Source organism: Pezoporus wallicus, unplaced genomic scaffold (genome assembly GCF_028554395.1).
Source record: "Pezoporus wallicus isolate ANWC-B61680 ecotype Strahan unplaced genomic scaffold, APGP_CSIRO_Pwel_v1 contig_8517, whole genome shotgun sequence".
Classification (NCBI taxonomy): domain Eukaryota; kingdom Metazoa; phylum Chordata; class Aves; order Psittaciformes; family Psittacidae; genus Pezoporus; species Pezoporus wallicus.
Genome location: NW_026635263.1, coordinates 338,831 through 352,959, shown reverse-complemented (window position 1 = coordinate 352,959; position 14,129 = coordinate 338,831). Strand labels below are relative to the sequence as shown.

General features: G+C 41.5%; 1 protein-coding gene across 1 annotated transcript; it reads right to left on the bottom strand.

Moving 5' to 3' along the window:
* On the bottom strand, positions 1-13,952 carry NSRP1 (nuclear speckle splicing regulatory protein 1). Its single transcript, XM_057415087.1, has 7 exons — positions 13,803-13,952; positions 12,590-12,677; positions 5,662-5,718; positions 5,038-5,169; positions 3,896-4,103; positions 3,202-3,310; positions 1-1,693 (listed from the first exon to the last, which is right to left on the bottom strand). The coding sequence occupies exons 1-7, from the start codon at positions 13,820-13,822 to the stop codon at positions 598-600; spliced, it is 1,710 nt and encodes a 569-aa protein (XP_057271070.1). The 5' UTR covers positions 13,823-13,952; the 3' UTR covers positions 1-597.
* Positions 13,953-14,129: the final 177 nt, after the last annotated feature.

The window sequence follows — 14,129 nt, the reverse complement described above, 5'->3', positions numbered from 1 at the left end:
CCAGTATGTATCTTACACTTTATTCGTTTCTGTACATCAGGTCCCCAAGACCAAAGCTCACACATAAATACAAAATTCATATATCAATATGCATCTAGCTTACAAAACACCATACTACATACAGAAGTTTCCTAGATTATTATTCAGGCTGTTTTTCTTGCCTTTTTCTTCACTTTTACAGGTCTGTTGCTCACTTTTGAGAGCATCAGTTGGCAACAATGCCTCCTGCCAAGGGCAGAGAACCCGTTTCTCTCAGCAGAGCTCACTGCTTCAGCTCGGAGCTGCCATGCTTTTTAACACTCCTAGGTCTGTCCCAGAAACTTCAAGTGCCCAGAATCTTATGGGCTGGGTGCTGAAGGCCATGGTGGATGGAGTCAACCCAATTTAATATTTCAACTGTATAAAGACACTAAGGCTGTTTTTCAAGTGATCCATGAGCCCATTTCAAGAGTTGTTCCTCTCTTACAGCATACAGTTTCTTAGATGAAAGCCAGGAATAAATAACTAGGACACACTTTTACCTCTGTACAGGAGTCCATGCAGCAGTGACTTTTCCTTCTGGTTGACAGACCAAGTGTTTTTGTCCACCAAGGGATGTTAATCTTCTTCCTTCTCGATGTAAGATTTGGCACTGACACGTGCCATCTGCCTCGCCAAGTACCGGTCCCTTGCTGACATGACTGTCTCCTCATTGCTCCGTTTGGCAAATTTGCTCATGCTCTCAGCTGGTTTCTGTGCTTGTTCTTTCTCCTCTTTATCCCCTTCTTCTCCAGCCTTACGTTTCTGCTCAGATGACATTTCAGAGCTGGATCTTCCCTTCTCATCCACCTCCCTCTCTCTTCCCTTTCTCTCTTTTTCCTGATGAGTCTCTCCATCTTTTTCTAAAGGTGTAGAACTACTTCCCCTCCTCTCTCTGTATTTCTTTTCATCATTACCGTATTTCTCTCTCCTGTCCTTCACATGATCTTCCTTTTCTCTATATTTCTCTCCTCTCTCCTTCTCTCTGTCATTATATCTATCTTTACCATTTCTTATTCTTTCTTTTTCTCGTTCCTTTTCTGAGCCCTTCTCATCTCTCTCCTTTGTTATTCTTTCTTTCTCTCGTTCCTTTTCTGAGCCCTTCTCATCTCTCTCCTTTCCTTTCCTCCATTCTCTGCTGTGTCCCTCCCTCTCTCTTCTTTCCTTCCCTCTTTGTTTATCATCCTGCTCTTCCCTCCTCCTGTAGTTATCTTTATTAGTATGATCCCCATATCTATGTCGCTCTTCCTTATCCCTTTGGTGATCCTTTTCATAGGTCCTACTTCTCTCGTGATCTTTTTCCCTGTACTGTTCATCATTTCCCCTTCTACTTGGTCTGCTCTCTCCCCTCCTTGTAAGATGATTTGTTTGGGCTTTTGAGGGTGGCTCTTCCTCCACACTGGATGCACTCGGTGACATGGAATGTCTCTGGCTCTTGTGATGTTTAACCTCCTCTTCACTGCTCACAGAGCTCTCCCTCTTTTTCTTCTTTTTCAAATTCACTTTACTATTTTTATGTCTCTTATCATCATCACTACTATCAGTTTCTAAGTCAGTATCAGCATCTGGATTATTCTCTTTCTTAGCAGAGGGCTTCGGTCTTTGTTTTTCATATGAGCCTTTGTTCCTTTGGCTGGATTCATCATAACAACTGTCAGGTTTTTCTTCCTTTATCCTACATTTTTTATGTTAAAAAAGAAAACAAACAACATTACACAGCCTGAAATCTCAGCCTCTTCCACAAACTGACTTCTGGTCAGGGCTTAAGCAAAAGATGCTGCTGAAGTCTAGGAAAGCAAATCTATCTGTGGCTCAGGTTCCAGTAATCCAGCGCAGAGGATTTCTGCTACACATCTGTATCTGGTTCATTGGTGAACGTGAGCGGATTAATTTATCTACAAGAATGACTATGGTTAAGTATCTGTAGCCTCCACCTAAGCAAAAAGACAGATTTGTATTCATATGGGAGTTGTGTGGCAAGCTACACACTTTTTCCTATGTGCTTATTCCTTTTCACTTCAAATAATTATCCAGATGAGCAGCAGGCTGTACGCTGTGTTGTTGTATGTTTTGTTGTTGCGTGTTCTGCTGACAGAGGTAAGAAGCAGCTTCCATTAGTAGTAGATCTTTTATAATCCAGTATTTCTGAAGATCTTGCCCTTGAGTCTAGATAGAAATGACTATCTTTTCAGAGCTCATAGATTCTTAAGCACAAAAAGCCGATCCATGGAGGACCAGTCTGGGCAGTAGGCAGAAAGGTTGTGCTTTGTCATTCTTTGCTGACTGATAAGGAAATACGTGCTCAATCACAGGAGCCATGAGTCTCTTCTCTTTAATCATACAGCTCTAGTAACAGTCCATGGTAAATTCTTGTGAATCAGCACACCATCTATTTAGATTGAGCATCTGATGTGTGCTGCATTTTCTTTGAGATGGCAAGCATTTAGCTTGCGATATCCAGGTTTAAAGCCTATCTTAAGAGAGGTTTAACCTGAATTGTTTCAAATGATCAGTTGTTGCACATAAGAAACATACCCCCTTCATCATTCCACAGGGCAGAATTTCACCACCTCAGCTATGTAAGTAATTCAGCCTCATCTCATTACTTTGCTTTGGAATGTACATATATTAAGATCTTAAAGCACTCCCACTGGATTTCCTACACATTTGGTTAATTTCCTTTTACCACAGCACCAGCACTCAATCAATTTAGTCTTTATGAACCCATAAATGTGGAGTAAGTATGAAGTCAGAGACTCACATTCTTTTCAGGCAATTTATATCACAACATCATTTCCTGTCCTCTTGTGCTTGTTGTTTTATCTTTTGTCTCCCTCATAATTCAAAATATGGAACCTACTGCATATTGTCAAATATGTGAACCAAAGTAAATAAAGGTTGGAATATATAGGCTGGAATAATACCAAGTGGTATTACATGTATGACTGTCCTCTTGATACTTTTTAAATGGCATTCCTGTCCTGCTTGGTTCTGTCTTACAGACTATTACACTTATGATTATTAGACATTTTCCACATAATTAAATTAATCAGCTGTGTAAAGGAATCACTTTACCCTACAATGTTTAGTACTCTCTGATTCTTACAGTGGTCCAGTGAGTCTGGAATCAGAAACAGCCAGAAGCTGGTTTATATTGGAAAGCCTTCCAGAATGGCATCCTACCTGGCTTCACGGAAGCTGCATTTAGGCATCTCTTCTTCCCCCACTCTCTGGTTTAAAAGATGTCTGTAAAATCCACTGAGATCCTTCTGTTTGGTCACATCCAGGTATGCTGTGAGAAAGAAAGTGAGGTTGGATTTACCATGCCACAAATACTTATCAGTACAAATACTACAACTCACAGTTGGTAGACACCACCAAGTCTGCAGTCTCCAGCCTGGAGGTTTTCAAGTCCAGAGTGGAAAAAGCTCAGAGTAACCTTACAGCAGACCAAGCTTTGAGCAAGAGGCTGTAACAGATGAACTTCTGAGAGCCACTCCAGCCTGATTTATCTCATGACCCCATATCCTATTCTTTACAACACCTGTTCATGGGACACTACAAAACGTCTGAAGTAAGGAGTGTAAGCCTCATTGTACCCCGGGCTTAGAGACTTCCTTCAACAAGTGACTCTTCCTCAAAAATAAAAAGCAGCAACACAAATAACACTGACACAGAGAGGAGCTTCCTCTGTTCCTTTAGTAACATACAAAGGAAAATAACAAAGAAGGATCTGATTCAGTATCTGCCACCTGGACCTTTTTGATTTTAATTATCTCAAGCCTCACAGAGAGCCCACATAACAATGCTGTAAATCATGTCAAGGCTGTACTAACATATTTATTTTAAAGGGCAATTATTTCAGTGTGAATCTCACCCTCGAGAGCTGCTTCTCTTCTTTCTCTTTCCTCCTCCTCAGCCCTTTCTTGCAGCTTCTTCTTATAGGCTGAGGTCACGAAAGCCTCTTTGTGATCAAACTCTCCCCCTTCCATTTCACGCTCTTTCTGTATTTTTCTTTCCATTCTTTTTTCTTGCTCCTTCTTTCTAATCTCAGCTGCTTTGAGGATATTTTGGATGTATTTGGGCTAAAATAGAAGAGAAAAAAGGGATCATGATAAGAGGTAATTAAGGTGGCTGAGAAGATACACATTGGGATTGATGGAGAGAAGCTGAAAGTCGGTAAGAGAATAAAAACTAACAGCAGCTACTCTAACATATTGTCCACTGTTTGACAGCTATCTGAAATAAACTGGCATTCTCTTTCAGATCACAAACACCCATGCTTCCATGCTGTATTCAACCAAAACATTCAGCCCATCTTTGACTAAGATAATTTTTGCTCTTGAGTGTGAGTGGTTTTTGATTTCTCACCCCTGTCTTCTGCCTTACAATAGTTTTGCCTTTCTATTGCTTGTAAAGGAGTGGGAAGCTTCCCTTTCTACCCACAAAACCTGACAAGAGCTTTCAAATTAAACAGAGTAAGTAACAATGAAAGTATCACTTGTCAGGATAATTCAACAATGCTTTCAAACAAGCCATTGGGCTGTGGAAACCGGCTCACATCTTGCCAATGGAAATTAATTACTTTTGTCTCCTGACAGTCCTCCGGGAAGCCCAGCAGTGTGTGAGGAAGGACAATTTATGTTCATTGGCTTAATAACAAGAGTCTCTATTATCATAAGCAGTATTGTTACAGGGCCCATTGCCTCTAATCCTATTATCCCACTGTAACATTCTCTTCAGAAATACACAGACACACTGTACGTACATCATAAAGTGCATGGGAAACTTGTAGTGAGCCACCCTCTGGAATACCACTGGATGAGGACTCCAAAGTACTCAACAAACTAACAGTTTCGCCAAAATTCTTGCCAATTACTACCTTATTTAATGGGATTTGAGCACAAAACTTGCATGCCCCATGGGAAAATGCATTTGGCAAAGCTTAGAAGTTAATCAATTTTAGCCACTCCAAGCACACGGGGCTCAGACAGACATCACACACTTTCAGGTATCAACCTTTTTGTCATCTCTTCCAGATAACATTCTGGCATTACTTTCTTTCTTCTGCTGCTGCATTTCATCATAAATACTGTCATATTCGTACACTGTAGCATCTTCCTCCAAAGCCTTCTGAATCTCCAATTTAGTCTAAAAGAAAGGAAAGAGGATGAAAAGATACCCAAAAATTAAGCATGACATTTCTACAATTTTCAAAGCTTTTGAGAAACTCTAAAATAACCAATGCACTCTACACCACAAAACAAACTTCAACACCTCGTCTATTTAACTGCTTGCTTTGAGGAAACAGAAAATTCACTGTATTTTACATTATGGCCAGTTCTGTAAGCCTCACTCATGCAGCTTTCATCGGGCTCTTCTTCAGCTGCTCTGATCCCAGCCAGAAGACTTTCAAAATGACCAACCTTGCCCAGAAACCTGATAGATTTCCATGCTAGAGGAAAGGCCCTGAGAACTTCAGATCAAGTCTTGTGCTGCAAAGAGCAATGCACAAAATCATAAATGTATATGGAATTGGTTTAAAGGGTAACTGTAACACTGCAATGATACAAATCTGTTTCTGCAGCCATTTAATTAAAGGAAATAGATGCTGTAATTTCTTAATCTGCCACCACATCTTACCTGTTTCATTGCTTGTTTTTTCAGTGCTTCTTTCTGAAGGCTTTCACCCACAGATGGCTATAAGGAAACATTGCAAAAATGGAATCAATTACATTGACACAGCTCCTAACAAACAACTGTGTAACAATCCCGTTCCATTAAGTCAGTCTCTCATTTCAGTAGAATTTTTCTGTAGGAAGAAAAGCTAGAAGTTCCTTCCCAAGCATACAATGAATCAGCCTTTTCCACGAGCAAAGAATCGCAGTACCTCAGCATATATATGAAAATGATGAGTTTAAGAACACTATTTCAATGGCGTGCACCTCAAAAGCTGCATAAAGCGGCATGTCATTTCAAAAAGCAAGTGATCTCTGTCCAAGAACTGCTCAGAGACATAGGAGGTCTGTGAAAACTCTTCAGTTGCAATGCCCTCCTCCAACCACTGCCAAAAGAACAGTGGAGAAGATACACCCCTCCACTATGGTAAGGGTCAGCCTGCAGGGATCATGCTGAGAGGTAATTAAGGTGGCTGAGAAGATACACATTGTCATTATCTTTCCAAGAGCCTGTGAAATACATAGGTAGTGCTCAGAATATACATACTCTTCCTCCAGCGTGTACATGCGCTCAGAGATGCAGCAGTCATGAGCAGACATTCATACAAGCACATGAAAAAACTGTGCTCATAGTAAAAAACAACTGAAAGATTTGGCATTTACTACAGGATTGATCTGTATCATTAGTTCTGTATTTTTAGAAAGAAGAATACTGCTGCTATGGACAGCATGTACTTCAAATGTTCACGTTTCATTTTTCAAGATGAATATGCTCGCAAACAGCAGTACTGATCTTCCCTAAGAAAAACCATGTCCACTACTGAAAATATGTTTTCTAATCATACTGTCTTTTAAAGGCAGCTTTGCATTTTATTTAGTTTTGTCTTTTAGTGTTGAACTAAGCTGTGTATTTATCTTTCCTCAACCAACAGATGATACTGTTTATTTAACAGATTCACTACAACTGACAGGACATGTAACCTTGTTTATGTAATTAAGTATCTCAAACTTACAAAGCTGCTACATGCAGACTTGGATAAACTCCATCTCCACTTCCCAAATGTTAAACCTTGCGCTTAAACTACAGGAATAAAGGGAAAGTGTGATGTGCACTTTCATGGAAGAAAAGCCCTCCATGGTTCAGTTAGGCTCCCACCAAAAGCAGCCTCCCTCTCCCACCCACCTGCAGGTAACCAGGTGAAGGGAGCAGACAGACTTCAGGCTTTTGGAACCTGAGCTTGTAAGACATTAGCAACACACTCGAGAGTCTGCTGTGGGATCAGAGGCTACACCCTGTACACTGCAGCTTGCTGCTTATTTGGATTAGAATCAGATATAGTCTCCTATTTATTTATGTAGCTGGTTGGTTGGTTGACTGGGGGAAGTAGATAGCAGTTTATTCAGTTTAAAACAACGTAAAAGGATCTGTCCACCTCTGGCTTTCAAGACTGAAAAGCTAATGTTGTAGAATATTTTAAATACTGTACTTAATTTTTAGGTCATCTGCTGTCTTTTCAAAATGCTATAAATGAGTCTGTATGAACTTCTTCATATAAACAGCTGCTTTAAACTGGCAGTGGAACATATACCAGTGCCACACAGAAGACCTAAACTTCCTTGTGGCCCTTGGGAAAGGCGCTGATCCTCTACTTGACATATTAAGGGTCAGCACTGAAGACTTCCTTTATCAGACTCTTACGCTGGTTTTACAGAAAGGTGCCTGAACATTAAGGCATCTTCCCTGCATTAGCGCAGAAAGCAATGGCTCAGTAGAAGATGAAACAGATTCAGGAGCTGTATTTACAGAAGCAGTTTTATCCCACCAAAACGTTTGAAATGCTGCTTAGAATGTTTTCTTCCTCTGCCTACATGAAATGAACTTGCTGATCTGCAAAGATTACATGAACACAAAAGTAATACATAATCCTCTTGATAGTACACATCATTGTAAAGAGCTCCACCTGCCATTTGTTTGTCTAGAGTGGCAGTAAGTTTACAGAAAACAAACACTTTCCCTCATGGTTTATGGTGAACAATTTCCTGCTGTGCCACAAGCTCTGACAGATGAGAACTTCCCGTTCTTTTGTATTGTTTTTACTTATCAACTGCCCATTTATTAAAAGCCCTATAAGCTCAGCAATCTGTCTCATACCCTTTCCTTGCAGTCAAGCTATTCTTCTGAAGCACAAAGCTTAGAGTTTAGTATTTTCTGGAAGGAGAAAATGTTTTAACCCCATCCTGTGAAATGACACAGACAGAATCCATGCAAATCAAGAAGCTCTTAGGTATGAGATTCTCTCGTCTACCCCTCCTAGGGTTAAAAAAAAATAATAGAAGAAATAATAAATTACCCCAATCTACTAAATAGCTCATTGTTTGCTCCCATTTCTTTATTTTAATAGATGCTCTCAAAGTACACGTGAGATGCCCAACTTCTTCTTCCCTACTGTCACAAGAAGACCAACAAATTGTGACACAGTAGCTATTAATAATGGAGCATCTTGTATTAGCTGCATATCCTGCCTCCAAGGGAAAAGCATTTGTGGTTGTTACCAAAACTCCAGGCATGGTACTTACTGATAGACAATATAAGACATCATTCCAATCCTTTTCTAAAACCAGAAGACAATTCTGCTCTAATATAACCTGTTATGAAAGACCCATGAGAGGGCTTTGCCCTTTTGAACTCCCTACATGCTGCTTTGCAGTAGGCACACAAAATAAATTACCATTGTTTAAACTGAAATACATTTGAAAGGGAAATTACATGCTTCAGTGACGTCAGGCAGATTAGATGTAGTTTGATTTTAATCTCTCACTACAACCATCTAGTTTAAGCTGGGCAGAAAAATACTTGACCAAAGAGCAGCACCAGGATAATCAGGAGCTCTGCTTGATCACCAAGTGAAGGGACAGTCAACCAGCTCACAAACAGCAAAGCACTTTCAAAGCAAAATTCACCTCCCTAATTTTAGGTGTTCACTTTAGCATGAAGTGAGTTGTGCCTCAGCAGTACCTGCATCTCTCGTGACTGTACAGAGCACTCAGGAGCTCAAGCACAGATTTCTATGGATCTTGCCCAAGTTTGGGGCCCTGCGTGGCTGTATATTGGAAAGGCTGAGATCTGACTCTGCTCAATTCATGCTTCTCACATCAGGTAAGAAATCTCAGGCTATGATCTTTGGATTCATGACTCTTTGGTATCCAAACATTTCAAAATGAGCCACTTACACTCCCATGTATATGTACTTAGCATTGAATCGTTAAGGTTGCCCTCAGAGAGACCTGGATTACCCAACTACAGACCGCAGAGATGATCCCTGAACACACACAAGACTCAGAGCTTCAAGGGGAAAAAATACTATCAAGTCAGGCAACAGATCCCTCTCAATTCAGACACCATATGAGTCATGGCTACTAGCAGAAGATTAAGAGAAAGAACATAAACAACTCACATACAGAATTAGCTTTCCTCGACATTCCCTCCTAGGTTCCAGAAACCAGGAGGTGAGGGACTTCCTGCACTGGAGGATGCACCTGGACCATTGTTTGCCACCAAGAGCACCCCTTGCTTTGGCTAATCCATAAGTGAACCCATTTATCTTTTTGGCCATGCCACAATATCCTGCGGCAATGAGCTCCACAACTTAATTATACATTGTGTGGAGAAATCCCCGACTTCCTTTTGTTTAGATCAAACCAGTTACTTGGTAATTCCATAATACACTGTGTTGCTCATATTATGAGAAATACTACGTTACTTTCTCTGAACTTTCTTGATTTTACCTACATCCTCTTCAGTTCCTTCTCTTCACTTCCTTCCTCTCAGTAACCTAAGAGCCCCTTCAGTCTACTTACTTTGCATGAAAACTGTTGCATAAACTCTCGTCATCACCAGTACTCATCACTTTGCCAATTTTACTTTTAGTCATTCTATATCTTTTGCAAAGTGACTCTACAACAGAATATAGTCTTCTGCTTGTCCTCAGTTTCTTCCTTTGTGCCTGCTTAAAGACTTCATTTATGTCTGAAAAAGAACTATCCATACTGACTCCACTCTCTCTCTCTTGAATATACCACCTACTGTGGTCTAAATACAGTTATTTTTACAGCTACACTTTACATTCTGAGCAACAAACCAGTTCTGTAAGGCTGGTGAGGTGCAGGAATGTATGTTGGGTGATTCTGATACAACCAAAAACCAGAACCTTTATCTACTATACCACAGAGATATTTTCAGCTGAATTCCAAAGATAAACCAGAACATGCAAGAGTGCACTGGGAATACTCACAAGCCATCTCTGAAAACACAATGCATGAATAAAGGAATAGCATCTTTGGAGAAAATGGATGTATCACAAATAATACTAAGCCAGAAAGGAAACCTATTTTTAATGCATCCTAGACTGCTGCTGTAACACCTGCTCTCTACAACAGGCTTTCCCAGGGGTAAAAACCTTCCCCCCAGTTTTTAAAGATAGCGAAAACTCCTCATTATGAAGGCAAATAATTCACAACTCCAATGACTAAAAGCACCTGTAACCTCCTGGATTGCTTTTTCCCAGTCAACACTGTACTTGGAGAAAACTTCCACCCAGCTGCTCTGCTCCTTATGAACTAACCCAAAGATCATCTTCATCAGCAACTAACATCCATTAATGTACTTAGCCACAGAAAAAAACCCACCTTTCAAATTCCTTCAGCAAGAGCACAGGCAAAATCTTACTGAAATATGCATAGTAACATTTAAAAACAGAGAGCAAAAGTTTGGTATCTCCTGTATGATCACAGACCAAGTGAGGTGTGCAGATTTCCCAGCACAAACTTTATTAGAGTTCAGTTAAAAATACATAATCTCCAGACATTTGAGATGTAGTTCTGGCTGATAAGGCAGCAGACAGGAAATGAAACCCCTCCCAAACGCTGCTCCTTATCTTGAAAAGCTCTGAAATGATTACTGAACTAATAAAGTAATTTAGCTTTAAAAAAAATATAAATGATCTTCTCTGATAAAGGCAGTTATGAGATTATTACTTTTTGCTGGGTATGTACCATAGTGATGAGCATGACAACTTTTAAGAGTCTTTGTAACAGACTCTCAGTGAATCTGTCAGCCTTGCTGAGAGGATACTTGATCTGTTAAGCTAAAAGTAGACAGCATCATGCACTATTATTATTAGAACTCTATGTATTATTTTACTTTAACGTTTAGATATTAAGAGGAAATGGAGAAGTTAAAAAGATGGTTCCCAGTCCTACTGTGTAATGCTGGCAGTGGATTAAATCATGCTCATTCTTGGGATATAGAAAATGTGGGTTTAGACCCTTAATGTAGAAAAAGACACCAAATCCCAAACTGACAGGGACTAAACTAACCAGGAAAGTGCTCTTGCCATGGGGACAGTGGATCTCCATGGACACTGCCATCTCCATCTGAAAGGAAAGCCTCTCTGCAGCACCATGGAGCCAGCTAGGAGATCAAGGAAGGACACACCTTCACAGAGTGCAAAGGACAGCAGCAGCGTGAGATGGGATTTAAGACATGTTCCTGCCCTCTCTGCCTCCTGTGGTCCTATAAGCTGCACTGAGTCAGTTCCATGTTGAGCAGGTGCCACTAGGAAGGCTCTCACCCCTTTCATGCCTGTACAAAGAGAGCTCAGACACCTTCAACAGCAGCATTCTCATTTCTGTAAGTGAACCAGGTACACAGAGGCTGGGAAGTGGTAGATTCAGGCTTTCTGTGACATATGAAGAACAACTGAGAGTTCATAAGAAAAAACAAAAAAAACTCAAAGCATATTTAAAAGAAATGTTTTGATAATGAATCAGAAACTGACGAGGATTATCTGATGCTTTATTAGCACTGGGTTTTCAACCACACTAAAAAGCATTGAGTGAAGCTCTACAGCAGCAAGAGTATTTTTGTAACAGATTCCATTGCCAAACTTCAACTGATTCTAAATTACAACTTCTTAAACGTTAAAATTCTAGGCTATGGGTGTAGGTGAAGTTTATTCTCTGAGTTTTGTAGGAAAAAAAGCTAAATATACACACAATGACATTCTGATTAAATTATCACAAGTAATTCCAGATCAATAAAACCCAGTATATTGCAACATTATGTCCAGAAAGCTCCATTCATGTTCATCTCCATGATTTTGAGTTCCTGTTCTTTACCTGTAAACTATGAAGCTACTGGCTCTAATTCCTTCAGAAAGTCTGGTTTAGGAGTTGGGTTTCTGTAAGGTATCCCAAGCAGTCTATGTACCATGCCAGTTCTTGATGCTCCCCATATTCATAGCACTATATCCAGGGGTGTAACTTTTAAAGCTTACAGCAACTGCTACTGGGGCACGTTGAAAGCAAAGATTTTGAAGGTAATACTTAAAAAATATAAAACCATTGAAGGAGACTATAGCAAAGAACACTATCAACTTCATGTGACACACTCATACACACCCATGAGTCTAAACATCATAAACCACTTGTATGAAATCTGCACTGAATGAGCTAAAGGATAAAATATGCTTTAATGCACTTTAAAGTTAATACTCAAGAAAGGAATGTTGATTGTTACTGGTCTTTATTTGCAAGCAGGTTTCCCAGTGATGGCCAACAAGTTTCTTTACAAGCTACTATTAACTCTTACAAACAGGCTGCTACAGGTGATGAGTTTTTGGAAGAGCTGGCAGAAAGTAACCAACTTTGGTTACCACGGTTACCAACCATGGCTTCACCTAACTCACACTAAAGAACACACAGATCCTATTTCACACCTAAATGGCAACACAGATCTCAGTGACACCAGGACAAGCTCATGCAGTCATTAATGGTTGTAAACAATTAATGTGAAGAATACAGGGAAAAATTCCTCATAAAACTGTTGAACTCACCTCATCATCAGAGTCATCTGCAAACGCTGAGAGTTTCTTTGAAACGAGATTTTTCTGTGGCGTTTTTTTGGGCATAATGAGCCCATATCTAGAGAAAAAGAATAAAAGTCACCCTTTCACGTTACTGATAAAAAAATACAGCACGTTCCAAACCGAAAGTCCACCATTTCCAATTTTAGAAACAAAAGACCAGCATCAGTGTAATGTATGAGGTGTGGAGCAGCATCATCAGCAGTGTGCTCAGCCTTGCCGTGTGCCTGCAGATTCTCCCATAGGTATTGCTGACTTTTTCCATGCAAAGATTTGGGATGCAATGGAACTCCTAAATGAGGCCATAAATCCCTCATGTCCAGAGTTTTCCAAGTGATTTTGGAATTAAGAAATTACTGTTTCACCTGCAGAGGTTCGGTCTTAGTCTACATTAGACACCATTCTGTGCGCAGTAAGCTCACCTATTTTGCATGAGGATGTAAAGCACCAACCCACATACACCACTATGGGAAAAGACATGATTTACTGCCAGATGATGTCATGCAGAGCTTAATGACACAGACAGAACTCTTCTGCTGGCAGAGCCAACCTCTGAGAGACGTTCTGTCAGAGACACTGTTTTTGGCAATGAGCAATCTCTAAGGTTTCTAGGTCTCTAAGATTTCCCCCAACCTGCTTTCCCCCAGTCGGTCACTGGGTAACTTGTTCATCATAACGTGTAGCATGGGGAACTGCACGATGCCGCAGATATCACATCACCACTGTGACAAACTGTTTCCTTCCGTGTGCTCCGAATCCGCCCCAGCAGCTCACTCTAACCGGCTGCGGGGAGCCGAGGAGCAACCGGGGGCCGCTGCCCCTCAACCGCCACTACTGGGGGCCTGGCGGCGGCAGGCTGAAGGGGGAGGTATCCTGAGGAGATTTTACTTCCCAAGAGTGAAAACTCCCCCCGAAAACACGGCAGCACCTCCGCCACTCCCCACCGATGTGGGGTTTGTTTGTTTTTAATAAACACAGGTTTAAACTCAGGCCAACGCAACGAGCCCCGCTGCTGCGGCCCGGGCCGGGGGGCCTGTTAAAAGCTCTCCCAGGCCCGAGACAGGGCCCTGCTTGCGCCCGCTCTCACGGCGGCCCCGGGGACCTTCCCTCCCATCCGCTGCCCCGCGGAGCAGAGCCCGGTCGGACCCTCCGCACCGAAGGCCCCGGCGCCACCGACACTCACTGCTTGCTTAGCGCCGCCATCTTGTCCCGGCCGTCGCCGCGCAAAGCCGCCGGTTGTTCCGCGGCCGCAGATTCCTCGCGACAAAAACCCACCCCGGAGGATCCCTCCGCCTCGAGTCTCGGTCCCGCTCCCGGTCCCGCTCCAGCTTCAGAAGGGGAGCGGAGAACGGGCGGGAGGGGGCTGGCGGGGGGAGCGAGTTTTTTAACGGCTCGTTGCCTGGTGGCGAAAGTGCCGGTACGGGAAATCTTGCTGCTGACAGCGCAGTTGGTGTAATGTCCGGCTTTATTCCAATGAGAAAGCTTTTTTTTTGCTGCATTGAAAGTGTAG

What these genes read in the sequence shown, in the direction of transcription:
- NSRP1 (XM_057415087.1), bottom strand. Translation starts at nt 13,822, where the DNA reads ATGGCGGCGCTAAGCAAGCA. An exon ending in CTGGAAGAGATGACAAAAAG is followed by an intron (nt 4,104 to 5,037) that starts GTTGATACCTGA and finishes CTTCTATTTTAG; the next exon opens with CCCAAATACATCCAAAATAT. An exon ending in TGCAGCTTCCGTGAAGCCAG is followed by an intron (nt 1,694 to 3,201) that starts GTAGGATGCCAT and finishes TAAAAAATGTAG; the next exon opens with GATAAAGGAAGAAAAACCTG.